Raw genomic sequence first — 27,477 nt, forward strand, 5'->3', positions numbered from 1 at the left:
CTCAGGCTACTGAGGCTTGGGGATTTTTGGAAATGCCCCTGTTGTGTATTTGCACAGGAGAAGCAGGGCAGCAGTGTTGGAAATCTCAGGGGGTGAGTTGCTGGCATCCCTCCAAGCTCACCCAGTGCTCCCAAGTCCTGCACATCCAGAATTAAGGCATTTCTTCAGCACCACCGTGTGCTAAGGGGTGGCCATTGCAATTCTGCTTCAGAGGGACTTGGGGGCAGCATTCCCGTTATCCCTGAAGGTCTCTGCTCTTGGGGACATCAGTCTTGAGGCATTTAGTCTCTCAAGAAATTTAGTCTTGAGGCAATAAACTCTGGGTACTCCTTTTAAAAAAAGTCTGTTTATAAACACCTCCAATTCCTCATCCAAACAGAGGCACTGTTCCTGCAGTTTCTAGCAAGGAGCAAGAAGACATTTAGTAGTTCTGGTTAATGGAGCTTAATATTTGCATGTGATCTAGATTCGGAAAGATTGCTTTTCATCTGATATCCAAAAAATCCCCTCTCGCTCTTAGGAAAAAACTGAATTGGAAAATCAAGACTTACTCATGGAGGCTATGTTAAATTATTGCAAAAATTCTGTGTATTTGGAAATACCCCAAAGATCTCCTGCTGCTTAAATAATGCAGTGACACAACGTCACTGGATTTTTGTTGGTTTTTTTTAATCTGGTTGCTTTTCCATTGAAGTTCTGAAAATTTTTCTGTATACTGTGTGGTAAACAAGTGGGAGTATTTCTGGAAGTGTACAGTCGATGTGCAAAGGGGTAGGAGACCACGCAAGGAATATTTTTTGCTTTCTTCCTCAGTCCTCCCAGAGAGGAGAGTTCCCGTAGCACATCTTGCAGCTCCTCTATTGAGCTTTTTGCAATATGTTTGTATTTTTATTTGAATAAGTATGTATATGTATTTCCTTTCCAAAAATAGTATGTGAGTGGAATAGAGGTTATGCTTGTGGCAGTGAGTGAAAAGAGAGTTGTAGCACAAACAAGGACATCCCTCTGATGTGTTTTTGGGCCCATGGTGTCCAGTTGAGGAGCTGAGCCATTGCAGGCTGCAGTGGTGCATAGTGCTGGGGTGCTCCTGGGCACGAGGCTGCGTTTGGGAGTAGGAGTCATTCCCACTTGTGCAAGACATTCCCCAGGCAGACAGCAGCAGCCTGTCCTTTCCCCTGGCCAGGGGTGTCAGACTGGCACTGACCAAGGGGCTGGCTGCCTCCAGCTTGAGAAGCAGACATGGGTGGTGAGAGGCACCTGCTGCTGGGAGAGGATGGGACTGTTACCCAGTGAGAATTGTAGCACAGGGCCCCAGAGCTGCTGCTTTCTGCCTGAGCTGAGAGGATCTGGTAGCTGGTGTTTGACCTGTAATTCTTCACCTTCAGCCATGTGTATGTAATCCCACAGGCAGAGCATCTCTCCTTCCCCTTCTTTGCATTTCAAGTGCAATTCTCTGCTCTAGTCGAGTTTTGCCACAGCAGAGTTTGTAACCACTGGGCTGGGGTGTAATTGGAAGGGAAAACTCGTCTGCTCTTGTGTCTTGGTGAATCTGTGAGCCCAGGTGTGTGTGATCAGTGGCCAGAGCAGTCAGCCCCCTCTCCCTCCCCTGCATTGTGCTCTTTCCTCCTCCACCTCATCTCCCTCCTCCTGACAAGTCAGCTGAGGAACAGTGCATTCATTTTTCTCCAAGGTGGGAGGCTGTAGCGAAGAGCTGAGTAACTTGGAGACCTTAAATTAAGAATGATTCACAGTGCACTGCGTGTGTTTCAAACCCAATGTGTCTGAAATTTGAATGGGGAGGGAGGGGGCAGGGGGGACTTCAGCTCTCTGTTCCTTAAGCTGACAAACTGTGCACGAAGGGAGGTTCAAAGGGCTCAGGAGGATGCGAGGAGGAAGGGGACAGCAGCCCCAAGGAATTGAACAGGGTTTGGAGGAGCTGTACCCTTGTGATTGGTGTGAATTGTATAAATAGCAGTAGGAAGCCCAGTGTGCCCATCCTGGCCTGTCCTGGAGGCATCTGCTGCTGGGCACGGGCTGGCATCTTCTGGATGAAATCCATGGAAGGCAGACACAGTTTGCAGGGACATCCATCTCCAGGCCATGATCAGTAATGATCCAAGCAGCTGTACAATTTCCAAAGCAAAGCAGGATATAAGGAATACTGTTAGTGTGTGAAATGAATGTAACGTGAAAGACCATGCTAAAGCAGCACAGGAGAGTAGGTGAAATGACTAAAAGTGACTATGGATTCCTGGATCTGTAATAAAAAACAGTGAAACACTGTGAAAATAGGGCAACAACTACACTGGGTGGTGTAGTGTACTACTTCTGTGTATAGGAGAGAAGTGATCCAAACTATGTCCACATAAGAATTTATCCCCCAAACCAATCTGATGCCATATGTTGCTGTGGTTTCTGTGACCAGTTGGCACCTGGTGCTGTGTCACATCATCATGCACAAACCACCAGCAGTCCTTGCTTTATAGGTTGTGTGGTAATAAAAGTAACTCCCCAAAATAATTGAGCATCAGTTAGTACTCTTCTTCTGAGTCATAAGAAAAGAACCGTGTGACTGTTTCCTCCCCTACAAACCTAATGTGGATGTTAACTTTGAAACCTAATTAAATGCTAAATGTTGTGTTATCTACGTAATGCTGGTCACTGCAAGGCAGTGGAGAGAAGGTAGAAGTGAAGACCCTGAAAAAGGAATTTGGAAGTAATAAAGAAAAAAGAGAAGGATCAAATGGAAGAAAAAAGAAATGAGGGGGGAAAGGGACATAAACTGCATGGAGGGCACAGCTGTTTGTTATATCAGGCTCACACCAGATAAAGACTTGCGATCACTTCTGCTCTGGAGCCAGCCTGGGAGAGTTCACCTGGAGAGGAGAAGGCTCCAGGGAGACCTTAGAGCTCCTGCCAGTGCGTAAAGGGGCTTCAGGAGAGCTGGAGAGGGACTTGGGACAAGGTCTGGAGTGTCCAGGACGAGGGGAAATGTTTTCCCACTGCTAGAGGCCAGGGCTAGATGGGATATTGGGAAGGAATTCTTCCATGTGAGGGTGGTGAGGCCCTGGAACAGGGTACCCAGAGAAGCTGTGGCTGCCCCTGGATCCCTGGAAGTGTTCCAGGCCAGGTTGGATGGGGCTTGGAGCAGCCTGGGCTAGTGGAAGGTGTCCCTGCCCATGGCAGGGGTGGAATGAGATGAGTTTTAAGGTCCCTTTCAACCCAAACCCATTCCATGATCTGTGATAGTAACACTGGGGTTTGTGCAGCAGTTTCACTGCATTGCATTATTTCACTGAACACACAACTTGACTCTGCTCTCCTGGAGACTGGAGCTTTGTGCAAGCCCAGTGATGTATCCAAAACTAGAGGTTGGCATCAGAATTGCCTTATGGCTTCCTTGGAAGAGTGAGATGCAGTTTGACAGTGAGTGCAAATGAGAGTTTGGGTTTTCTGCTTTAGATGTTTTGGTCTGGCAAGACTCCCTTAATTCTGTTAAGCTTTCAGAGAGTCATTAACATCTAATCACCAGCTCTGGTTGCACAGCCTTAACTTTGCTCTGGCTGTTTTGCATGGATTTTGGATGCTGGCCTGCCTGCTGCATGACAAAGGCAAAAAGGGGACATTCCCATGTGTTTCTGCAGGGTGCTGAAGTTTTGGCCTTTGTCTTTCTTGTGGAGCAAACTCTCAACTTGTGAGCAGCTGGGACATCGCCTGCAGCACCTTCAGGTCATCAGCAGCAACAAGAAGGCTCAAAACCAGACTCAGCTGATGAGGTATGGAGTACATGTAAAGTTAGGTGTGTCTTGGCTCTATTCCTTTCTCCTGTGGGGAGCCCAAACCATGGATCCCATACCTGGACAGCACTAGGTCCTCACTGTACCATGTTATGTTGCTCTACTCCCTGCTAGTTTGCACATCTTTATTCTGCACTGTATTTATATGCATATATATTTGTATCTTTATATGTTAATTATGACTTTTGCCAGATAGCTGCCTTTTTCCCTAGCCTGGGAAAGGCAACTGGAATATTGCCCCCCAAAAGCTTGTACTGCACCCATGTGTGAGTGCTTTGCTGTTGCTACTGCCACAGGCTCATTGTTTTCACATATGCTGCTGTCAACCACAGCCGTCCATCAGTGTTCAGTGGCACTTTCCGTAAGAGCAGAGGGGTTTAAATGTTCAGTGGCACTTTCCATAAGAGCAGAGAGGTTTAAATGTTCCCTTCTTTCACCCACTCTTTTTAGGAAGCTTTTTGTGCAGAAACTGCAGACAGGAGACTCCACTTACTCTGTTAGAGCAATAACAAAGTGTAAGAGAAAAAGCAAACATGCAGCACGGTGAGAGAAACAGAGTAGAGATCTGAGACAGATACTGGATGCCCTACAGCTCTTCCACAGCCAGTCTTTTTCTGTGTGGTTCTCTGATCCTGCAGTAATAGACTCCCAGGGAACACTTAAAATAGATGAGCAGATTTGAAGGCCAAAAGTAACTGAGATTGTTTAATCTGATTTCCTGAATAACTCCTGTGATGGAATTCCATTCAGAAACTCTAGCAAGGAAGGGGCAGCTCAGCAGCCCTTCTGGATTTGTGTATGAACCCAAGCACACTATTTATTGCCATCTGATCTCAGTGTGGCTGCTCCAAGTGCTGGTGCCTTCAGTACTGATAATCAGTAAATCCCCCCTGAGTGTGTACATACCTTTCTGTCCAACATTCCTCTTTGTAGCTTCAGTCCCCTTTTTTGCTCCCTACTAAGAAGGGTTTTGTGGTGTGGCAGGATCTGAGTGGCTTTGTGTTTAGAATCATAGAATCATGGAATCACAGAATCACAGAATATCCCAAGTGGGGAGTGACCCACAGGGATCATCCAGTCCAACTCCTGACCCTGCACAGACACCCCAGTAATCCCACCCATTGTCCAAATGCTCATGGAGCTCTGGCAGCCTTGGGGGTGTGCCCATTCCCTGGGGTCAGCTCCAGCTGTTCCCTCAGGTCCTGTCCTGGTCACAGATCGGAGCTGCCCCTGTGCTGCCCCTTGGGAGGAAACAGCTGTGAGGTCTCCCCTCAGTCTTCCCATCTCCAGGCTGAACAAACTTGTTCTGTGCTTGGCCACAGAAGGAGCAGCACACCAATGGAAGTGAAAAGATTCCTAAATTATTCCTTTTCAATTGTTCTGGTGTTGTCAGTTGTCCTGGTGTCCCTGGGACATTAAAGGTGCTATGTAAGCAAATCCAACAACTGTCATTGAAACATTAAACACTGTCCTTCCTTTTTCTCAAACTGTGTTTCTCTTTACTCTGCCTGCAGGAAAGCCAACATCTTTGTCTCTCTGCTGATTGATGTGGCCCTGGGGATACTGCTGATGTCGTGGCTGTACAGGAAGAACCGCATTGGTCACCTTGCTGACACTCTCATCCCTGTGGCTGATGTAAGTCTGGCCAAATCTGATCGTCTTTCACCTGCTCTGGGCACTGCCCAGCTCTCCCTGCCTGGGGTGGTTGTAAGGAGGCAATGCCTCACACACAAAGGTTTCAGAGAGTCCTGTCTGAAGTCATGCAGATTAGGTCTTCTCAAGAGCAGTGAAATCTTCAAACCAAGCCTGTTGGGACTGCTCAAAAGAAACTCAGCTCTGCTTTGCATGTGCTGTGAATAGTAATTAGATGTTTATCAGGAGGGCTGCTGCAGCTCCTAAAGGAATTATTATGGCTTGGACAGAGCTCTGCAGGTGCAGGTTGGGTGGTTGTGGAGCCACAATGCTTTTATTTTGTTCTGAAGTCAACAGAAAGTGTCCTCAGGTTGTTGCTATATGGGCTGTTTGTGGTGAAGAAAAGCTATAACATGGTTGAATCTGATAAACTGCTGGAAAGTCAAACATGATAAGCAGTGCAGTTGTGCTTGTGAAAGGAGTTTTGTGGGGAAGTCCAAAGGCTTTGCTGGTCAGGGTACTAACACCTGAAATCCTGCCTAAGAGCTCCGGGGTATGGATGCTAAACTAGGAAAAGTTGCTGTGTCTTGTGATTTTTTTTAAACATAACTCCTCTTGCCCACTGAGATACCTCGACATCAGCAGAAATTCACGGATAGCTAGTATGACTCACACTGTACTGCTCTTGTGGTGGTTCACTGTAGGTGCAGAGCTCCAATGTATCTGTTTAGTGGCAGTGAGGAACATATAATGTACTTCAGAGGCTGGAGACCAGACCACTAATCTGAGGTCAGCTCTGTTTTAAGAGCTTCTGTGTCTTGGGAATACATGTGCAGCCAATTTTGAGTCCTGCCATGCAGCTGCACAGCCTAATCCTTTCTCTGCCCACTTTTCTTTCATTTCTGAATGGGTCTTTCCATTGGTTTCTATCTAGCAGCTGGAAAATGTCTTCTCTCTGCTCTTTTCCAGCTTCTTGGTTGGGAGGAATTTGATTCTGATTAGAGAATTCCATCAGCAGTTTATTTTTCCTACTTATGCTGCATTTCCTGGAAAGAGCTCACATTTCCCTTGATGATAATCCTGTTGGTCCATGTCTAACTCCTTAATTATTACATAATAATATCATAACATATGATCATTTTTGTACACGCTGGACTTTCAAAAAGCATGTGTGGAGTGTCCAGCACAGCTGTGGGTCAGGATTATTGCTGGTTGTCTCATCTTTCATAGTCAAACTTCTAAGGACAGCATGTTTTAAGGATTGCTGCAGACACTATTCAGCAGCAGTGGTGGGTAGGAAGGACCACATTTCTGCATGACACTTGCTCTTGTGTTTGATCTATACACGGCAAATATTCTTCTGAGCCTTATTCCTAAATCTTTTCCCATACAGATATTTCAGCTGGAGATGTTTAAGTTCTCTAGAGCTTTCCTTTTGGAATAACTGGAAGTGCCCAGCTCTCAGAAATCTGATTTCTTAACAAGTCTGCAGGGAAGTGGCTTTGGCTGCATTCCTGGTTGCACAGGTGGCTCCGGGAGGAATTCCATCTGCCCAGTGTCTTTGGCAGATGGACTCTCTTTGTGCTCAGGGTGTGTCCAACCCCAGCACCTGTCCTGGACAGGCTTGCTTGTGAGGCTTGCTTGTTTGTTCCTCTTTCAGTAATTTAGCTCATCTGTCACTCAACTTTTGCATCACAGTGTCAGTTATCTTCACCAACTCTCCTCCATGTGTGGACTTCGTTACCTAGCTATCACCAGGAGCTGTTTGCTTTCTTTCCTGGAAGTGCTGACTCCTCTATGTCTGGGGGGGCTGATAGCCAGTCAGTGCCTTTCTTCCCTGTTTTTCCAGGCTTATCAGTTCAGGCCACTCACAACTCTTCTCCAGTCTTACTTTCTTCTTTCAGGCATATGAGATTGTGGATGTAAAATCATTTGGAGTCCTTTTACTGCCTTTGCTGGGCATTGATTTATGTGCATTATGTGCAGTCCTTAAAAAATGCAGATCTGAGTGATCCCAAAATATACCAATGACTTCAGCATGTGGTGTGCAAGCCAGCACCACTTCTTTTCCAGTATGACAGCAGAATCTCCCCTCAGCCATTCAGCAGTAGGTTTCCTCTCTGCTGCTGAGTGTCCATCTGGTCTGCATTATTCCCATCACTGGGTTTTCTCAAGTGCTCATGTGTTGCCAAGTTCAGTAATTCAGCATTCCCTGTGTGTAGAGAGCTCCTGTTCCTTTCCTAACACTCTTCTGCTTTGAGCTGTGCTCAGATCTACTGATGACATCGACCCTACACCTCTGTGTCTGTTGGTAAATAGAACATTGGCTATCTCATTTCCCCCAGAGGGTGCTGGGGAACTGCCCAGGCTCCCCAGGGAATGGGCACAGCCCCGAGGCTGCCAGAGCTCCAGGAGCATTTGGACAATGCTCTCAGGGATGCACAGGGTGGGATTGTTGGGGTGTCTGTGCAGGGCTGGGAGTTGGACTGGATGATCCTGATGGGTCTCTTCCCACTCAGGATATTCTATATTATTGATGTAATAAGATTGTGATGTATAATAAGGCTATATACATAACCTCACTTTAACCTTATTGATTTTAATATTGACAGACAAACGTTATGTAACACATAACCTTATTGGTTTGATTGATTGATTTTAACATTTGACAAAATCCCAGCTGTGTGGGGCCTGGATACAGTGCTCGAGTTTTTTCCCAACCAACATTTCTCTGGAAGGAAGCAGTGCAAGTGAGTTATTCTGACTCTCAGCACTGCCAGGGTCACAAGCTCAGCCTACTGCCAGGAGTTCAGGCTGTGTTTCCTGGCCATCCCTTGTCATCCTCCGATAAAATGGTTCTCAAATCATGGCTGGCAATTGTTGATGCTGCACAAGACATCACTGAATGCAGCTCCCACTCTCCCAGCATGGTGAGCTGGCTGTAATAACAGGTTGCTTTTGTCAGTCAGTGAGGCAGATGTGATTCAGAGACACCCAGGGAGTAACTGGCAAGGAGCTGTGTGCAGTACGAAGGACTGATTTTTGAAGCAGGCTTTCAAATCCAAAAATGGAAAACTTGAATAATCTTCTCTCTGTAGGTGCCCTCACAACTCCTACCTTCCTCCTTCCTCTTGATCCCACCAGCCTTCCCAATGGTTGTCCTTGCTTTTGCCTTCCACAAGACAACCTTCTTTCAGAAATACTTCTGTTTAAAACTGCATTGGTTTTAAACAGAACTGCTTATAAACCGCCTCCTTTTCTTTTTTTTCCTTCATCTCTTTTATCCTTGCCAATGTCTCTTTTTCCTAAGCTGTAATCTGTTTGAAACAGTTAAATATTTATCATAGATTGTGCCTGCAAAAGCATTACTGGGGCTTGGAGATAATTGGATGTATGTCTCTACTCAGTCTTGTTCCACTGATCCGTAAACAAAGCAAGCAGAGAGAACACTTCCTGGAAAATATTTTTAGATGTTGATTTGTAAAATAGTGTATCTTAGAGCCCCAACCACCTGCAACAGACACAGGGCAGGTGTGTCTGGCAGGGAGAGCTTTGGCTCTATGTGCTCTGACTTGCACCACACAGAACCCTTAAAATTGGAAAAGACCTTTAGGATCACCAAATCCAACCATCAGCGCAGCACCACTGTGTTCACCACTAACCCATGCCCTCAAGTGCCATATCCACATGTGTTTTGAACACTTTCAGGGATGGGGACTCCACTAGTGCCCTGGGCAGCTGTGCCAGTGCCTGACCACCCTTTCAGTGAAGAAATTTTCCCAATATCCAATTTTAAAGTCGCCTGCTGTAATTGAGACCATTTGCCCTTGTCTCGTCCCTTGTTCCCTGGGAGCAAAGCCTGACCCCCTCCTGGCTGCCCCCTCCTGTCACAAGTTGTGCAGAGCCAGAAGGTCCCCTGAGCCTCCTTTTCTCCAGGATGAGCTCCTTTCCCAGCTCCCTCAGCCGCTCCTGGTGCTCCAGCCCCATTCCCAGCTCCGTTCCCTTCTCTGGAGCATCACAGTGCTCTGTGTGTCCTTCTCCATCCATGTCACATCACCATTGGTCCCTCTGCATATGGAAAATGGGAAGAAGAGCATGACAGTAAAGAGAATATTTCCACGGTGAGCTCATCTAACCCTCGTTAGCTCCAGTCTCTCTCCAGTGTGGTCATGTCCCAGCACCCTGTTATGAAACACTTCCAAACCACTGTATCTGATTTATTAATATGCCAACATTCAGTATTCATGACTGCAGGAGGAGAATGGGACTCCCAGTCACCTTTCCTGATTCTACTTGCTATTGATCAGTCCTAAAATATATGTCTGGAAAACAACTTGCAAGGTTATGCCTCAGGACTCTGTTTTGCAATGCCTTGCCCAGCTAAATAACAGGAAGGTAGGGCACCTTCCCAGGGCTACGTGCCCCTGTCAGGGTTTAGCAGCACCTCTGGGACTGGCAGCCTCCAGAAATACTCATTGCTAAAACCCAGCCTTGCTGAAGGACTGCTTTCAAGCATTTAAATATTTCATTAAAATCCCCAAATGCTTTTTCTAAGTTACCAATCCAACACTTTAAATATTAAAACCAGTCTATTTATAAAGCAGCAAACACTTCTCAGCCACAGAGGTGAGCTCCATGGGATCCAATCAGTCCTGACTTGCAGTGAGACAGGGAAAATGAAGGAAATAGAAAGACAAGCCTTTTGGAAAAGTTGAAAATCGAGCCATTAATTTTGCCACTGCACTAAAAGTAAATGTTTACAACTCATTTTGCCAGAATCCATTGGTTAATAAAGAAAATGGAATCATTCCTTGGAAATAATTTTTCCTTAGGGAAATTATACATGTGAATGATAAGGAAAGTAGGTTATGGTACATCAGCTTTAGAGAGTGTGGCTTGGTGGTTCTACACGTGGGCAGTTTTCGGTGCCCTTCACTTGCATGTGCTGTAAGGAGGATTTTTGGAGAAAGAGGGCTTTTCCTTACAGTCTCTCTCTCTGTGTGGGACAGTGTAAGAGGTCACTTCTTCCAGGTATTTTCCCCATGTGTTTGCTGAAGGTTATCACTCTCATCTCCCTCAATTCAGAGCCTGGGAATTGGAGCTTAGCAGTGGTTTCAGCTCAGGGCAGGTGTGAAGTTTGAAGGAGAAGAGTTGACTGCAATGGGAGTGTGGAGTAGTGGGATGGAGAGAGAAAATCAATAACTAACACTAGCCTGGGCTGAAATCATCAGAAATTGTGAATCAAAGCCCTCAGTGAAGGGTCTGGAGCACACATTTGAGGTAGGGAGGAACAAACTGGAGCTGGAGTTTGGTTTGTTCTGCTGCATTGAAGAGACAGCACATGGGGCAGGTAGGAACAGGTCTTGAAACTCAGCACCTGCAATCCTGGGGTCAGATGAGAAGGAGACTGAGGGGCTGGAATGAGTCCAGAGAAGAGAACAGAGCTGGGAATGGGACTGGAGCACCAGAATTGGCTGAGGGAGCTGGAGGGGCTCAGCCTGGAGAAAAGGAGGCTTGGAGGGGACCTTCTCACTCTCTACAGCTGCCTGACAGGAGGGTGTAGCCAGGTAACAAGTGACAGGACAAGAGAAAACAACCTCAAATTGCACCAGGGGAGGTTTAAATTGGGTATTGGGAAGATTCCTTTGTGAAGACTGTGGTCAGGCACTGGCACAGCTGGCCAGGGCCATGGTTGAGTCCCCATCCCTGCAAGTGTTCAAAAAGCCATGTGGATGTGGCACTTGGGGATGTGGGTTAGTGGTGGACCTGACACTATTAGGTTCATAGTTGGACTTGATGATCTTAAAGGCTTTTCAAGCCATGATGATTTTCTGATTCTGTGGTTGGAGGACAAGTTCCATTAGTGTTTTTCCTCAGTGATTCCAAGGCTGCTTTGTTGCCGTGGATATCTCTCCATGAAGCCTGCAGAGAGTGATAGGGAAGATCAGTGCTATTGCTGAGAACACCACAGAGGAAAGTTTGTGCATGAAATACATTTATGTTAGTGTGCTTTCTTCCCTGCTCTAAACACAAACAGGTTGTTTATAAAAATTCATTCTTTTTTGCCTATTAGTTCACTGCCATCTTCCCCCCTTTTAAAATCCTGACAGCCTTCCCCAAACTCAGCTCTGACTTTCCAGTTGACTGTCCCCAGAAGTGGATTTGTGCATCAGCATTTGTCATCTATTTCCAGAATTTTTATTACCCCAAGAAATCCTACAGCACAAACCTTCCAGAGGTGGCCAGAGTGGACATGGTTTCATGTTCCCAACACAGTGACCACTGAAGCAGTTTAGGTTCCTCTCAACTGTTGTGTTTGATTCAGTGGGGATTTATTAAAGGTGCATTTCTGACTTAGCTAGTCACCTGCAAAGTAGTTGTTTGGATTTTTTCCCATTGGTTTGGAGGTTGTGGTGGAGTATTTGAGGGAGCAGTAATTACAGTGCACTGGACTGTTAGTGTGGCTGCAGTCTTCTCTCCATGGCCTTGCTTCCTTGTGTTTGCAGCATGTGGCTGAAGAGCTGCAGGACCTGCTCCAGTGGCTGATGGGAGCACCAGCTGGGCTGAAAATGAACCGAGCCTTGGATCAAGTTTTGGGCCGCTTCTTCCTTTATCACATCCATCTTTGGATCAGTAAGTGAAATTGTTTAACTTCCCAGCCTCCCTTTTCATCTCTTCCCTCTGAGTGTTTAATGTTTGCCTAGAGGTGAGTAATGAATCAAAATGCACTTCTGCAAGTACAGACTTGTCTGGGAGTCTTCCTGCTGTGGGAACTGAAGCCAAAGTTGGATTCCCACACAAAGAATTCATGCATATTAAATAAAGTGCTGGTATTGATGCTCTGCAAGAAGTGCAGATCCTGCTGAGGCTTAGTTACTTGGTGTCGCTGGTGGTGAGTGTCCAAGGAAAGGCACTGCTGTGAGGTCTTTTGCAGGGTTTTGTGATCTTTGCCATGTGAGAGGCAGCTCTTGGGATAGGGATTTGATATGTGCAGGGATGCAAATGCCAGTCCTATCCTATCACTGGCTTCAGCTTAGTGCAATTTTATTATTTTTATTTTATTTTTTTTTAATTTATTATTACTCCTTGAAATAACACACCCCTGTTATCCTTGATGGAGGAGCACAGGCATGATGGACATGAACTCCACAGTTATTATACTGATTTGCTTTGCTCACCAATCAAGTGTGATCTTACTTCTGTGAGTTTGCCTCACTTTAGTTATGAGAGAGACTGTTTGTCCACACTGCTTTATTTTACAAAGGCCATATGAGGTGGCTTTTGTGGGAAGAGCAGAAAAACAGGAATGGTTGCAGTAAAGGTTGATGGGTGCAGTTAAAAATGTACTTAAGAACCTGGACACAAGTCAAGTGTTACATCGCTGGAAGTGTCCAAGGCCAGATTGGATGGGCTTGAAACAATCTGATCTGGTAGAAGATATCCCTGCCCATGGCAGGGGGGTGGCACTAAATGGTCTTTGAGGTCCCTTCCAACCCAAACCATGCCATGCTGATACTATGAAATCACATGTGGAGAAAGGTGACTGCTGTGTTCAAGCTAAACACATCCTCCTGGAGCTGCTCCACCTTGGGGCAGAAACTTGGGCAGAAACAGAGGGGTTTTTGGCCTGTCCTAAAGAGAAGATGGCATCTAAAGGAGTTTTCCAGCTTCACTTCCATGATTTCATGACTCTGATTTCTGGAGCAGTGTCCTAGGGTGAGGGGAATCAGCCTTTTGAGAGGGTCAAGAGGGAGATGTGCCAGTCAAATACTGACCCTCTGCCATGTCCACCAGGCTACATCCACCTGCTGTCCCCCTTCATTGAGATGATCCTGTGGTACGTGGGGCTCTCAGCTTGTCTGGGCCTGACCGTGGCTCTTTGCATACTCTCCGACATCATCGCGCTCCTGACCTTCCACATCTACTGCTTCTATGTCTACGGGGCCAGGTGAGTCCCCTCTCTGAGGTTTGTTCGGAGAGAAGGGCCACAGAACACTCAAGCCATGGTGAAGCATTCAATCCTGGTATAGTTCTCCTGAACTCACAGTTTAACCAGCAGTTTAACAGTTCAACCACAGTTTAACCAACTTTCTTGCAGTCTTTTATTCCTGAAATAGAAATGATGGCCACAGTAGTACAAGCAACCTGTCTTTCAGTTCTCCTGCATTTAAATATTTATCTGTCATGGTAGTGACCTTGAAAAATAAAAGTACATGACAGGCAGAGGACAAGAAAGCAGCTCACCCCATCCCTTTGATTCAGCCTCATTGTACTCTCCTCAGTTGCACCTTACCAGAACTTTGGAGGGGAACTGGAGAAGAGGAGGAGGAGAGGGGAAGGGGAGAGGGGAACCCTTGTAATTCTGAAGAAGCTCCAAAGTCCCTGTCTCTGCCCTGTTTAAGAGGTCCTTGTCTGCACTGTGGAGCACAGATGGCACATTTGGGGTTACAGAGTGTCTGTGAGGATCTCATGGCCTGAGAGCTGGGCAGAGGCTCTGAAGGAGTTGGGGGGTGCAGGGGGCTTTGGGGTATATCTGGGCCAAGTTGGGGTTCCTGTGCAAGAGGTGCCCATCACTGTGCTCTGTTCCTGCTCTCCTCTAACTTGTGCTGCAGCAAGGAGTGCCACAGGATGTGCTTGCCAGGGAGATGGGATACAACAGATAAAGGATCTTTTGGCTTATAAGGTACAGAATGGCCATTGTCCCTCCTCAGGCTTTGCATTGCAAACAACACAAGAAATAGTAAATCTTTGGATATGGGTAGTTTAGGGAATAGTTGGAAATATAGAGACCTGATTTATGAGCCAGGTCTGTTGTGAGTATAGGGTTTGCACCCAGAATCAGTAATGCCAGAGTTGGGGAGTCTCTTCCCAACACCTCTGATTACTGGAATTTCTGTGTTGGTCTGTGAGGAATCGCCTTTCTCCTTCTAGTTGTGCAGAGACTGCAAATAGGGAAAGCATTTTCTCAGCTGATTGCACTTCCCTGGAGCTGCAGGGAGCCAGAAGTATAGAGCCAGGAAAAGCCAGCAGTCATCCACAGCCAGCACAGCCCCTTGAGTTCCTGCAGCTGGCAGGAGGAAGAATTTGCTGGTTCAGGTGTTGGTGAAGCCTGAGATCCTCTTGTGGAGCAAACCACAGAGTGAAATGAGGGCTGGCGTGTGTGTGAAGGCAGCAGGGCAGGTGGGGAAGCTGCCACTGCAGCAAAACCCACTGGGTGTCATGTCAGGGGACACAAGGAGAGTGTGGAGTTAGTCAGGGCCACAGCCAGGTGTGTGCCAGAGCCTGGAGGAGTTGTCCTGGGCTCCCTCCTGCCTAGGGATTAGGGCACCAAGCTGTGCCTGCCACTCTGGAGGCACCCTGCCAATTCCTTGAAGCAGTTGGTGTTCCTCAAACCAGCTTCTTCTCTTGGATGAGACTCCTTGCTTCTGCTTTCACATCACTGCTGTGAAATCTGGCAGCTCCACGCCTTAGCTGGCTGGGTTTGCCAGTCTGGGTTTTGTAGCTCAGGCTTTCTCAGACTCTGTTCTGCCCCACACATTCGCCATGTTCCTTTTCTTTACATCCCTGTATGTTGGGACTGCTGCCCAGGGCTCTTTGTGCCCCCTCTCTGTCCCAGGGCTCTTTCTTCCTTGATGAAATTCCATAAAGAGGTGTCTGTTTCTCACCCCTTGCCACCCCAAGTTTCCCTCACCATTGTCATTTTTCTGTGAGGGAAGTAGCTCCAAGTCTCAAAGCACCAAGTTCTGAAAACCTAAGAAAGGGATGTATTAGGTGCCACCAGGCATTTCTTTAATCTCTTCCCACTCTTAAGAATTTTTAGAGCTGTAGATTACTAGAGAAGGTGCAGGGGCTCCACTCCTCTCTCTTGTATCTCTGTGTTGCAGAGGAAAAATTGCATTGCATTGACTCAGGTGTGGGGGTAAGACCTCGGCTAGCCCCGTCTGGAAGGGTGGGAGGCCAGGGGAACGGACAGATCTGAACTGGGGAGACACAGATGAGCTCGGGGAAATAAGATTGCTGGTTCTTTTCATAGGATCATGGAATTGTTTGGGCTGGAAGGGACCTTAGAGCTTATCTCATTCCAACCACCTGCCACGGGCAGAGTCACCTTCCACTGTTGCAGGCTGCTCCAAGCCCCATCCAACCTGGCCTTGGATACTTCCAGGGATGGGGCAGCCACAGCTTCTCTGGGCACCATGTGCCAGTGCCTCCCCACCCTTTTGCTGCAGGGAAAGTGTTGCCAGAAGGCTGGTGATTGCTGCAGCCCCAGAGCATGACTTGGCCATTGCCCTCCAGTGGCCCAGAACTGGCTACAGTGGCCCCTGTGCCAGGGGCCAGCCCAGATAGGGTTGACTGAGCCATGGGTTTTTATCTGTATCATTCCCAGTGCATTTCTTTTGCCACCCCTGACTCTGCAGGTCGGTGGGTGGGCATGGGGCTGTGATGGTGACAGCTGGGTGCTGCTGGAGCTGGCAGCTCCCAGCTGTGCTGCACAGAGTCTTCTCTTTGCTCAGGCTCTACTGCCTGAAGATCTACGGCCTGTCCTCTCTGTGGCGCCTGTTCCGGGGGAAGAAGTGGAATGTGCTGCGGCAGCGGGTGGATTCCTGCTCCTATGATCTGGACCAGGTAGTGCCACAGTCTCAGGGACACTGCAGGGCACTGCCCATGGCAATGCCCTCCCATCCTGCTCTGACTGATACTGAGACAGAGCCCCGGGAGGCTTTGTGGTGCCCAGAACAAGGACGTGTCCTGACACTGCATCCGTGTGTGTCTCTTCTGCTGCCCTGCAGCATTCCTTGACTGCCCTGCTGTATCCGTTTGTTGCCCTGTGCCCTTTTCCTTCCATAAATCCTTTCATTGCCCTGCATCCCTTCACTGCCCTGCACCCATTCTCTTCCCTCCAGCACCTCTGCCTTACCTGCAGTAACCCTTGCTTACCTTCAGCAGCCCTTCCCTTCCATTACCTGCACCACTCCCCATCCCTGCAGCACCTCTTCCCTGCCCTGCACCCTCTCTTTGCACCTCTTCCCTACCCTGCACCCTTTCCCTGCCCTCCAGCACCCCTTCCGTTGCTCAGAGGGCCAAATTCTGGCAAGTGCAGAAGTGCCCTGAGCACCTGCCAGGCACCCAGCAAGCTGCGGTGGGTGCTGCAGATGCTGGCAGCTCCTGGAGCCTGAAGTGGGAATGGGGGAGGGATGGAGGCAGTTGGAAATGTGGTGCCCAGCAGTGTTGCCACAGTAACAGCCGTGGCAGCGTTTCTATTAAAAGGCCCCGTTTCATTCACGTTGTGCTGGAGCCTGGCCCACACACTAGCACTCAGGCAGAGGCAGTTTTTTGAGGAGTGCTGTAAGCTCTTTTTAGTTTCTGAAATGCCATGCAAAAGTCCAACAGAGCCTGAACTGCTCCAGGCCAGCAGCTGCAAACATCACTGAAATAATACAATAATATTTGGAAACTTGCAGGGTTGGCACCTCTATTACATCAGATAACCTTGAGCTTCTTGAACCACAGCTGAGAGCTGGGTTTCTGTTCTTTGGTGATTAAAAGCCTCCGTACCAGGTTTGCATCAGGGTTCACTCCCTGTGTACTTTGAGGAGAATTGGTTTGGCACTTCAGGCTTCATCCTGCTGCTCTGGAGACCAGAGGGAATTGTGTCACTGGCTGGGTAGGAAGAAACATTCAAAGCAGACCTTAAAAGACTTTTGGAGGTTTAGACAACTGCAGTGGAGTGACAGGAGAGGGGAGAAACAACTGCTGTGAGGAGAATAGATTGGGTTGTGATCTATTCCTGGTTACATGCCTAAAGCTGGGATGCTGATCCACCTCTGTGCTGTGGCTGCTGGGTTGTTTTCTTTCATGATATCCCACAGCCGTGGTCCTTTTTTGCAGAGATGGTGGTGGCCTGTGCTCCTGTGGCCTTTCTGCTTTGGAAGGGATGACTGGAAACTGAAGAGTCAGGTCCCTGTTTGTTATAAATCTGCATTTCTCCCACTTGGAATTAGTTAGTCCTATGCCAGCTGGGCTGGCCCAGAATAAAAATAACTTTTTCTGTGGGCAGTGGAGCTAATGACACCTGCTTCCCTGGGGATTTTTCTCCTTCATCCTCTGAATATTGCTCCCTCCCCCAGTGACCCCAGCTTCTTCCTCTCTCCCAGCTTCACAATGAGCAAGAGGCAGAATTCTTGTGGCTGGACAGGCTCAGCTGGCTGCTGCCTTGGGAAATGTTTATCATGCAAATTCTGTCAGGTTTGCACCAGGTGCCTGCACTGTTAAAAGAAGGAGGAACAAAAGTACTTCATGATTCTCTATAGAATTCCCATTCAAATTACCACTTATTTGTTCTTTTCCACATTTTCCTGGTAAAATCTCATCAATGTCTCTAAAACCTTTTGTGGAAAAATGGTAAGATCGTGTAAGTCTTTTTTCCTAAGGAAGCTGGGCTGAATTAGGAAATCTTGAGTGTTGTCTATAAATGTCAGGATCCAGCTTTTATTTCTCTTTCCAAATGTACTCCCATAATAGGGAGTTTTGAAAAAGGCCTGGTGAGAGGAGAAATACTGAAAATATCCAAGGTAACAGCATTATTCACATAGACAGCAAAAAAACACATTAAGGAGTTCTGCAAACTTCCATTGCCTCAGAGTCTCCTATTTTTTATTTGTAGTGTATTTTATTTCAACCATTGCTCTGCTCATGATTGTGTTTCCTTTTTCCCTAGTTATTTATTGGCACTTTGCTGTTCACAATCCTGCTGTTCCTCCTGCCTACAACTGCACTGTATTATTTGGTGTTTACCCTGGTAAGATTTAACCCTTGAAATAAGTAAAATACTCTCTTCTGAGATAGCAAAAATGGTTTCCTAGATATTTATGGTCATCCATAAAGGAAATAAAAATGTGGGTGTCTTAGGAAGAATTCTCACACAGCTCATGTTTGTGTTTTTCCAAAGGGAATTCCCAGCAAATCCTGGCCAGCAGGACAAACTGTTCCCCTCTCTTTCTCTCAGAAGTTTTTTTTTTTTATCTTTCCATCCACATCTGCAGTGGTGGCCTCTCTAGTCTGATCCAGAACTTTTTTTTTTTTCTGGGAATTAACTTGCTGTGTTAAATGTTTTCGGCCAAGCTTTCCTCAGAGGCTGGAACTTCTTTATTTTTCTTTTCTTCCCCCAATATGACCAGTCTTCTCTGAGGTCTGCCCAAAGCCAAATTTTCCACAGACTGTGGCCATCACATGCTTTCAGCATCTTTTTTGAGCCCTCTTTTCAGATGAGCTTGGCAGCAGAAAATAACTGAAGTGTGACAAAAGGAGGTGCTTTAGTCAGGGACAGAAAACAGAGCAGGAAGCTCATTTCAGCCTGCTCTGCTCTTGCTTAGACTCTACATGGGGTTTCTTCAGGCAGAAATGAGCTGCTGCAGCTCACTGTTGGAGAGAGGAAAATTTACATTCACTGGTACACAGTGATGGAGTTGACTTAAAATGGGAGGATTTGGGCTTCCTTTTCTTTCAACAACTGTGGCTGTTGAAAGTGGAATGGTTCCATGTCCTTGCTGGTCACAGCATCTCCAGCTGTAGGAGCTTCATTCCAGTTACCTCCTTAAACTCAAGAGTGCTGAGGATCCTCACACAGGGTCTGGATGCTCAGCACATCTAGACATCACACCCGCTTTGGGAGGCTTTAGCTTAGTACACAGCAGTGTCAGATCCCAGCTCAGCTCAAGAATTTGCAAGTGTTTCATCTCATGTTTCCTGAGATTTTCTGTTAAACTGTTTCTTGTAGCTCCGGTTGCTGGTGGTGATTGTGCAGGGCCTCATACACTTACTGGTGGACCTGATTGACTCCCTGCCTCTTTATTCCCTCATCCTTCGGCTCTGTAGATCCTACAGGCTTGCAGGTGAGTTCCTCAGCTCTGCCTCTGCAGCTGTTCAAGCATTTTGCATTATGTGTTTCATTTTGGTGCACGGGGTCACTCCTGTATTGAAGATGCAGGGGGGTAGGAAGGAGCCCAAGGCTTGAGTCCTGCAGGTGTCCCTGCTGTGAACCAATTCCTGCAAGGAGCAGGATGAGGATGTCAGTGGAAAGAAATCTGATCCTGAAGCAGAATCAAGAGCACATTTACAAAGCTCTTGGCTGCTAAAAGTGACATCCAAACAAGCACTGTATAGAAAAGCTCATCTTTTATTCCAGTTCTAGACTACCAGGTCAGGTAAAACTTCTGTGAGTCAAACATGGCATGGAGCTGTGTCAGGGGACAGTTAGGTTGGATATCAGGAAAAGGTTCTTCCCCCAGAGGGTGCTGGGCACTGCCCAGGCTCCCCACAGAATGGGCACAGCCACGAAGCTGCCAGAGCTCCAGGAATGTTTGGATTGCACTGCCAGGGATGCACAGGGTGGGATTGTTGGGGTGTCTGTGCAGAACTGGGAGTTGGACTGGATGGTCCTTGTGGGTCCCTTCCAACTCAGAATATTCCATGATTCTGTGAAACAAGCTGAAAGCTCTGGGTATTTGGGCTCTGAAACAAGCCAGATCACAAAAATACTTGGAATATCAGCTGTTCCAAAGGATTGGATCTACAGTGGTTACAATTCAATGGAGCTGTTTCAGTTCTCTGCTAACTTTGACTGACTGAAGCCCTGACATGAAATGTTTGGATTAATTTCAAAGCTTTGGGCTGAGTTCAGATAATAATTCTCTTTTTGAGACTAATCTATCACCATTTTGAAACCAGTCATTGTTTTTCCACTTTTTGTAACCATAAACCATGGCTGGCACCAGAGTAAAGGCTCATTTTGGAATGCCTTTGACTGTCACCAGCTATGGTTGATCTAGTTACAGTCAAGCACATCTAAATTATTATCTCCCATCCATTTAAAGAGCATGCAGCAGGAATTCAGCATAGAAGAAAGAGCTTGATCATCACTAAACCAAGGCCAGTCATCAAAGGCAGAGGAAGCTTGAGGCAACCTCAGCAGCTTTGTCTGCTGGAGCACTGCCAGGCTCAGTTTTGGGAAGGTAGAGCTGATCTGTGTTACCAACTCTGTTGCTTTTCCATGTGAGTCTTCAGCAGGTTCCTATGAATATCCCGGCAGGAACTTCTCAACACTTCAGGGCTGTCTTTGGGGAACAGAGATGCTGCTGAAGGAAATTGACCCAGTAATGAGCAGGATGTAGGGCAGGAAGAAATCTTGGTGCCACTAAGAGGTGTAAGACCATGAATTCCTTTAGGTTATGTAAGACTTGTCCACATTCCTGTTCAGCCAGGTCCCTGCTGCAGGTTACAAACCCACCCTCCCCAGGCAGAGGGTTGTCCTCTCAGCTGAGCTCCTTAACTGGCACTGCAGTGCCCTGGTGCCTGTGAGATGAATAGGCATATCTGAGCATTTCTGCAGCCTGTGTTCCTGCCCCAGCACAAAAATGTGGCATGGCAACAGGAGCAGATGGAGCATTTGAATCCAATTCAAAGGACTTCAGAGAGTACACATCACTTGGTGTCCTCACTGCTGAGGTGCTGCCTCCCTTGTCAGACTCACAACTTGGATGAGACATCCTCTGGCAGGTGTTAAGGCAGCTGATTTTACAGGCACCATCAAGATGCTTCTACCAACATGAATGGATATTTTTTGCTGGTAGGAAGGGGGTTGAGTTCAGCTGAGTTCACTGTGCCATCTGACCTCCAAGTTCTTTGACTCACTGTCTGAATTGACAAAATACTCCACTAATGAAGCCTGGGCCAGGGGTAGGTGAATGATCCATCCACACACCAGAAACTAAATGCATTTTTTCTTTCCACACATTTGAAGTGAAATATTTCTGACTTTTAAAAGCCTTTTGTACCTAAATCGCAGCTGATGTCCTCTGTGCAAGAGTTCCGTGCACCCAGTGTCAGCTCAAGGGCTGCCACCTTAGTTGGGATATGGATTCCCAGCATGAAGTAAGGCACAGCAGGGGCTTCAGGGCTCTCAGACTCTGCCCACACACAGGTTACCAACATGCTGTTAAATTGGGAACAGGCCAGATCATTTTTCCAGGACTTCCTTTTCCCAATATTCACAGCAGACACATTGGGACAGGTTTTGTCATGATTCTGTGTGACCTGCCATGATTGCTGGAATACAGACCAGCAGTGCCCTCGCTTGAGTGTGCTGCCATGTGAAACAAAACAAATGAGTTCATGTCCTGACCTCTTCTGTGCCACTGATGATGCCTTTGTACAGGAAAAGCAGAACCCTGAGCTCTGGAGTTGGCTGGAAATCACAGAATAGTTCAGTGTTCTTCTGGGCTGGAGTGATCTGCAGGAGCCTGAGTCTTCCTGCTCTTCCTGTGAGAAGGGAGCTGCTCAGAGTTCTGAGCACTGCAGGAATCTGCAGGTCATTCTAAAATAAATTTATAGCCTTTTTGTGCATGTATTATCTTAGAAGTTTAAGACTCTCGAGCAATTAAACCATCTAATTAAGTGATTGTTGGCTCACAGCTGCAGAAGGGAGGTGTGTGTCTGGGACCTACAGCACCAGCATTTGCTGGGATAATGGACTGTTCTGGGATAAGACTCCAGAGTGCTCGAGCACATACCTGAACCTTCAGTGCCTGCTTGTTGTCTGTCTCTGACAAGGTCTGCCAGAAGAGTAGTTCCTGGAATGGCTTAGACATTTCCTTGTAGCCAAAGCTCTGTGAATCACGTTGAGGACTTTGGTCATCCAGCACATTTGCTTGTTGAGGCCCAGGGTACTCAAACATCTATTTCAAGCCACTGGGGAAGCCCCTCTTTCAATATAATCCAACAAAAGACAGATAAATCCCTCCTGTCCTGGGCAGAGAAAACTTCATGATTTGGGGATACAGTTTAAACCAGAGCTGTGTGCTAGAGAAAAGCATTCTGTCCCAGGAGTGAACTGTATAATTTTAATTAATTCAAAGCTTGAGGAAAGAGAAAACATTTTGGTTTTCCAGTGTGCAAGAGTCACAGATACTGAAGCAATGGGGCTTACACAGGTGAAGAGTTCTATTTCTGTTTGTGCTTCTGTCACTGTTTGATCTGTGCCTTAGTCTTTTCTCTTTTTCTTACCTGCAGGAAGGTATAGGGGCATGCTTGGCTGGGACAGGTTTGCAGAGATGGATTGGTGGTTTTATTTCTGTGAAGTAATTTGAGATCTTTGCAAGAAAAATGTCTCTCTGTCCAAGCTGTTACCTTTGAAACATTGTATTAAATCTTCCTGAGCACTGTGTCACCCTTGGGATCTAAAATCTTTCCTACTTATCTTTACAGTATTGGCAATGAGGCAAATGAAAGAGGAAATAGAAAAGAGGCAGGTTTGATGGGGTTAGTAGCCTGTTAAAAACATATGGATGCTGGGATTAATGGGCAGGGATTGTTTTGAAATATTTTAATGCCTCCAGATCAGTCACTTCCCTCCCTCAGTCTGAAAGAGGGAGAGATTTGCATATGTGCTCTCTCCACATGAGAACAAATTAAGGGTGAGCTCTCTGTCTGCTACGAACATGGAGTTCACATTCTGATGGAAGTCTGGGAAAAGAGGAAGGTTTTTCCAGTCCCATCATCATCATCAAGTCTGGCTGGCTGACTTCTAGGCTTTGTGCTTGCTCTAGCACTGAGTTTTCAAGCTACAGGTGAGAAGGGCTAATTTTAATGGAGCTGTGTTTGTCATTAGGCTTCAACCACTATAGAGACAATCCATACTTCCTGTTGGAAATGGAGAATGTTCTTAAATCCAGAAAGGTTGAAGGGATTTTCTAGGGAATCAGTGCTCAGACAACGGCACTGGGAAGCAAATGCATGGTCTGTGCTCTGAGCATTGAACCATGGAATATCTTGAGTGGGAAAGGACCTGCAGGGATCACCAAGTCCAACTCCTGGCCCTGCACAGGACACCCCAACAATCCCACCATGGGTTTGGTTTCCTTGTTCTGTGTCTTTGCAGCTGGAGTGAAGTTCAGAGTCCTTGAGCAGCAGGATGGAAAACCTCTGCGGCTACTTATGCAGGTAAGGCCCCTGTGCCCTCTGTGACAATTCCTGCTGTAGTGACCCCAGTCCATCTGTGCTGCTCCCACTGAAAGGTTCCACTTCAAAATTATCCCTTGTAAAATGCTGAAACAAGGGAAATAATTTCATGTTGCTATGGCTGGCTGCTGCTTTCTGTGCTTTTTGATGCCCTGCTTGAGTCCTCTGTTTGGAGAAAATGCAGTGCCCTGGATGGTGTGAAGTGAAATGTAGGAGAAGAAAGGGAGGTGGGAGAAATACAGAGCTGTGTTACTTCTGGGATTGAGACCTCATGCCATTATCACCTCCTGGCTCTGTGCAGCTTCATGTGATGATTGCTGAACACTGGGAGAAGCAAAAGAAGGCAGTTAAACCATCCAGAATGAAGCACCAGGAAAAGCTCTTCCCTCCAGAGGTGGTGGAAAGCCTTGGCTGCTGCATGATGCCAGCTGGACAAGAGCTTGGGCAAGATGAGAGAGGAAAGGGCCTCCTGCTTTTCCCGAGTTGCCCTGGTGAGGGATATGGGTAAAGCCTACCTGTGCTTTTGTAACTCCCCATTCCCACACTCTGGCATCAGAGATACTAAATGAAATTATCTTCTGAAAACAACTGAGGTGTTGGCAGCAGAGAGGTTCTCCTTACACTTTCAGCATGTCCTAGGTTGCAATTGCAATTGCAACCTAGGACACAGCAGTGAAATTTCCATCTCCTGACCCAGCAGGAATACAGCTACATCCCAGGGTGACTTTTCTTGCTCCCTGCATCCTAACAGGAGAGGCTGCCAGTAGTGTAGAGCACTTATAAAAGCACTTGGACACTGGGGGAGTGTGTGGGAAGGATTTAACTGCAGTTTCCCAGTCCTTTTGCTTTTCCCATCACCACTCCCACCCTATTTCAGCAAAGGTCAGACTAGCAGGGAATCAGCAAATCAGCTAGTAGCAATTCCAAAGGGAATCCCTTCAACAGACGTCTTCTAGGGCAAAACTAGCATTCCCTAGGCATGCTGTCTTCCCAGCTTCTGCCTTTCAGTAGATAGGGGTGTAAGACCCAAAACCTGCCATGCTCCATGGCCAGGAGACTGCAGAAAGAGGAAACCAGACACCAGAGATAAGGCACAAGAGCTGCTGAACAGGGGCTTTGGCATCAGTGTGTGTGAGAGATGAGGTGGAGTCTCCAGAGGGAAAAGATCACGACTTAAAGAGCAGAGGCAGTGAGTCATATGACTGTGATGAATTTTCCTTGGACCACTGCAGGAAGATCCATTTGCTATCTATAATATAGCAAAAGTCATCACCTCGAGAGGTGGAAGGGCTGCATTGGATGTCTGTCCCAGCCTTCTGTTCAAATAATAATGAGCAGACAGTGAGAAAAGGCACTTTTTTGCTCTCTTAGTGCTGGTGGAAATGAAAAATGGGCTTGTGTCAGAAATCCTGCTGAATATCTCACTTTCTCGTAGGCCTTCGGAGAGGCCAAACTAAAAAGCCTATTTTTAAATGGCATGCAAAAATTCTTATTTATTGTGCATGGTGATGTGCCTTTCTCAAGATTCCGCAGTGGCCTTTCCCCCTCTCTGTGTGGAAGCCCTGTTGGAGCTGCGCCTGATGGAAGTAAGGCTGGATGCATGGAGCTATGCCCAAAATAATTGGAGCTGTAGGTGACTGATGCAGTCAGAGCCATCCTTTGGGGCTCTGGTAATGGACTAGAAATCAATAATGCTGGGTTTGAGCATTCTCAACCAGCTCCTGGTTCAGCCAAGGGATTATTTTTTTATTTTTAAGATAGTATCTCTGGAATGCAAAGTCCATGCACTGGAGGGGGGCAGAGGATGGGGGATGATATTTCCATTCCAAATGCTACTTAATATTCTTCAGGAAGTCTTACATAGGTCAGTGTTTTCATTAGTGTTTAAAATAATTTTTTTTTTTTGTGCACAAGAAGAAGTATTTCTGGCAGGGTGGCTCAACTGAACTGATAGCCCAGGGGGAAAACTGGCTTTAAGCTGAAGGAGGGCAGGTTTGAAGTAGATACTAGGAAAAAAGTTCTTCCCTGTGACAGTGGTGAGGCCCTGGCACAGGGTGCCCAGAGCAGCTGTGGCTGCCCCTGGATCCCTGGAAGTGTCCAAGGCCAGGTTGAACAGGTCTGGGAGCACTCTGGGCTAGTGGAAGGTGTCCCTGCCCATGGCAGGGGATGGGATGAAATGAGCTTTAAGGTTCCTTCCAGCCCAAACAGTCTGAGATTCAGGAATTCTAGGACATGATGAATTTGATCCATCCATGGACCTTCTGCTGAAAGTGCCATCTTTCCTAGCAATTGCTTTGGAAAGGGTTAAGCAGCAGAGGCAGGGAAAAGGGAACAGCTCCATTAGGATGGATATTCTAGCAGGGTTTATTATAGCTTTGACGTACAGAACTTTCATAAGGAGAACTCAAATTGCCCTTTCAGTAATTAAGGAGTTTTGCCTGTTTGCTTCCATTTGTTAACAGGAGGGGCAGGGACATTGCTCTGGGTGTAAACATCTCTGGTTATTGCAGTGGCCAGTGTTACCCCTGGGTATCACCATGCTGCCCAGAGAGGCATCTCAAACAGAAATTTTGCGACCCAACCTTCCAGCCCACACAGCTAATAGTCAAAGGAACACACGTGTCTCTCCCTCATAGAGCAGCAGTTCCTGTCCTCCTCCCCAGCATGTTTGCACTTAAAACACTCTGCTTTTCCTACAGCTGAGGAAATGGGCAGAAATAGTTACTCAGGTTGTACGGCTGTTAGTTCTGGGGACAGGTTTCTTTGGCCCTTTTTTTTCCCTGTTTATTCTTTTCTTATAATTTTCCCTGCAAGCAGCTGTGCTGGCCTTTTGCCTAAACTTCTGTGGATGCTTCTGTGTACAGACATTTCCCCTTTCTTGCAGCAATGTTGTTCTTTGAAACTAATTTGACAAATGTGTCCAGGATTAATTCTAATGAACTCTTAGCTCAACCACCCTTTGCAAGAGCTCTATCTCTGGAGGCACTGGGGGTTCATCCCTCACCACTCCATGAGCACCAGGCAGCTGAAGGCAAACTCTCAGAAAAAGAGAAGTTTATAGTGGACAAAAGAAATATTCATCTTTGACCAAGCAGTGACTCTCTGTGTGGTTTTTGCTGTCTCTTTTTCCTTTCGTGGCTGGATTTTGGGCTGTGAATTACAGTCTTCTTTCCCAGACCTGCTCGGTTGGTTCCAGCAGAGCTGAATCCTTTTACTAGACAATGATGTCCTTCCATTTCTCTCCACTGGCCAAGCTTTCCCTACCTCTGTAAGTCGCCACACGCTGGCATCTCTCACAGTCTGTGCTCTGAGCCCCACCATTTCTGTGCAATCTTTGCTCTTTTGGAGACTGTGCTGTGCATCCTTTTCATGCATCAGATCTTGGCCACACTGGACCCATCCTGTGGACGTCACCTCTCTCCCTACCCTGAATGCTTCACTGGGATGAGCATTTCCAAGGTCTAACATTCTTCTGTCACCCCTTGTCCAGATAATGTGTCTGTTCACCTCCCCATCTTCAAAAAGTCAATGCAGCAACTGGGGACCATAATCAGAGCTTTTGTAGGCACAGACTTGGGGTGGTGATTGAAGTCAAATTAAAAAAGATTAACTCATCCGAGGAAACTTAATTGAAAATGATAATGAGCAGCCCTGTGGTGTGATCCTGTAGTGCTGGCATTTGGTTCCACTAGGTGGTTTTGGGTGATGCTGGGTTTAACTTAATGCACAGCTGTGGGCTGAGGGCTCATAAGAGGTACAGCTAAACTGCTCTGTTCCAGAGGAGTTCCTGGAGTCCCAGTGCATCCCTAGTGATGTAGATTTAGATGTAGGTTTAAATTAGATGTTAGGAATTTACAATTTCTTCACTGGAAGGGTGGTCAGGCACTGGCACAGGTGCCCAGGCCAGTGGTGGAGTCACCATCCCTGGAGATGTTCAAAGCTGTGTGGATTGGCATTTGGGGACATGGGTTAGTGGTGGCCTTGGCAGTGCTGGGTTAAGGGTTGCACTCAATGATCTTAAAGGTCTTTTCCA

The 27,477-nt window shown here is 46.9% G+C and overlaps 1 protein-coding gene across 4 annotated transcripts in view; it reads left to right on the forward strand.

Moving 5' to 3' along the window:
• The window catches only part of PIGQ (phosphatidylinositol glycan anchor biosynthesis class Q), a 38,280-nt gene that overhangs the window by 6,012 nt on the left and 4,791 nt on the right, over nucleotides 1-27,477 (forward strand). The window contains exons 3-11 of one of the 4 annotated variants that reach the window (XR_014855212.1): nucleotides 3,645-3,776; nucleotides 5,312-5,432; nucleotides 11,936-12,062; nucleotides 13,224-13,377; nucleotides 15,944-16,055; nucleotides 18,148-18,228; nucleotides 19,207-19,321; nucleotides 23,365-23,426; nucleotides 26,608-26,712. Coding sequence is in view for 3 of the 4 variants with exons in the window: in XM_085075182.1 (XP_084931308.1) it covers nucleotides 3,645-3,776; nucleotides 5,312-5,432; nucleotides 11,936-12,062; nucleotides 13,224-13,377; nucleotides 15,944-16,055; nucleotides 18,148-18,228; nucleotides 19,207-19,321; nucleotides 23,365-23,426; nucleotides 23,746-23,935 (1,094 nt within the window). In the remaining variant the exon portion in view is untranslated. Of the gene's footprint in view, nucleotides 1-3,644; nucleotides 3,777-5,311; nucleotides 5,433-11,935; nucleotides 12,063-13,223; nucleotides 13,378-15,943; nucleotides 16,056-18,147; nucleotides 18,229-19,206; nucleotides 19,322-23,364; nucleotides 23,427-23,745; nucleotides 23,936-26,607; nucleotides 26,713-27,477 lie in introns of all 4 variants that reach the window. The other 3 variants (XM_085075182.1, XM_085075183.1, XM_085075184.1) reach the window with 3 other exon arrangements.

The sequence above is a fragment of the Lichenostomus cassidix genome, chromosome 14 (assembly GCF_008360975.1).
Source record: "Lichenostomus cassidix isolate B80296 chromosome 14, HeHo_3.0, whole genome shotgun sequence".
NCBI lineage: Eukaryota > Metazoa > Chordata > Aves > Passeriformes > Meliphagidae > Lichenostomus > Lichenostomus cassidix.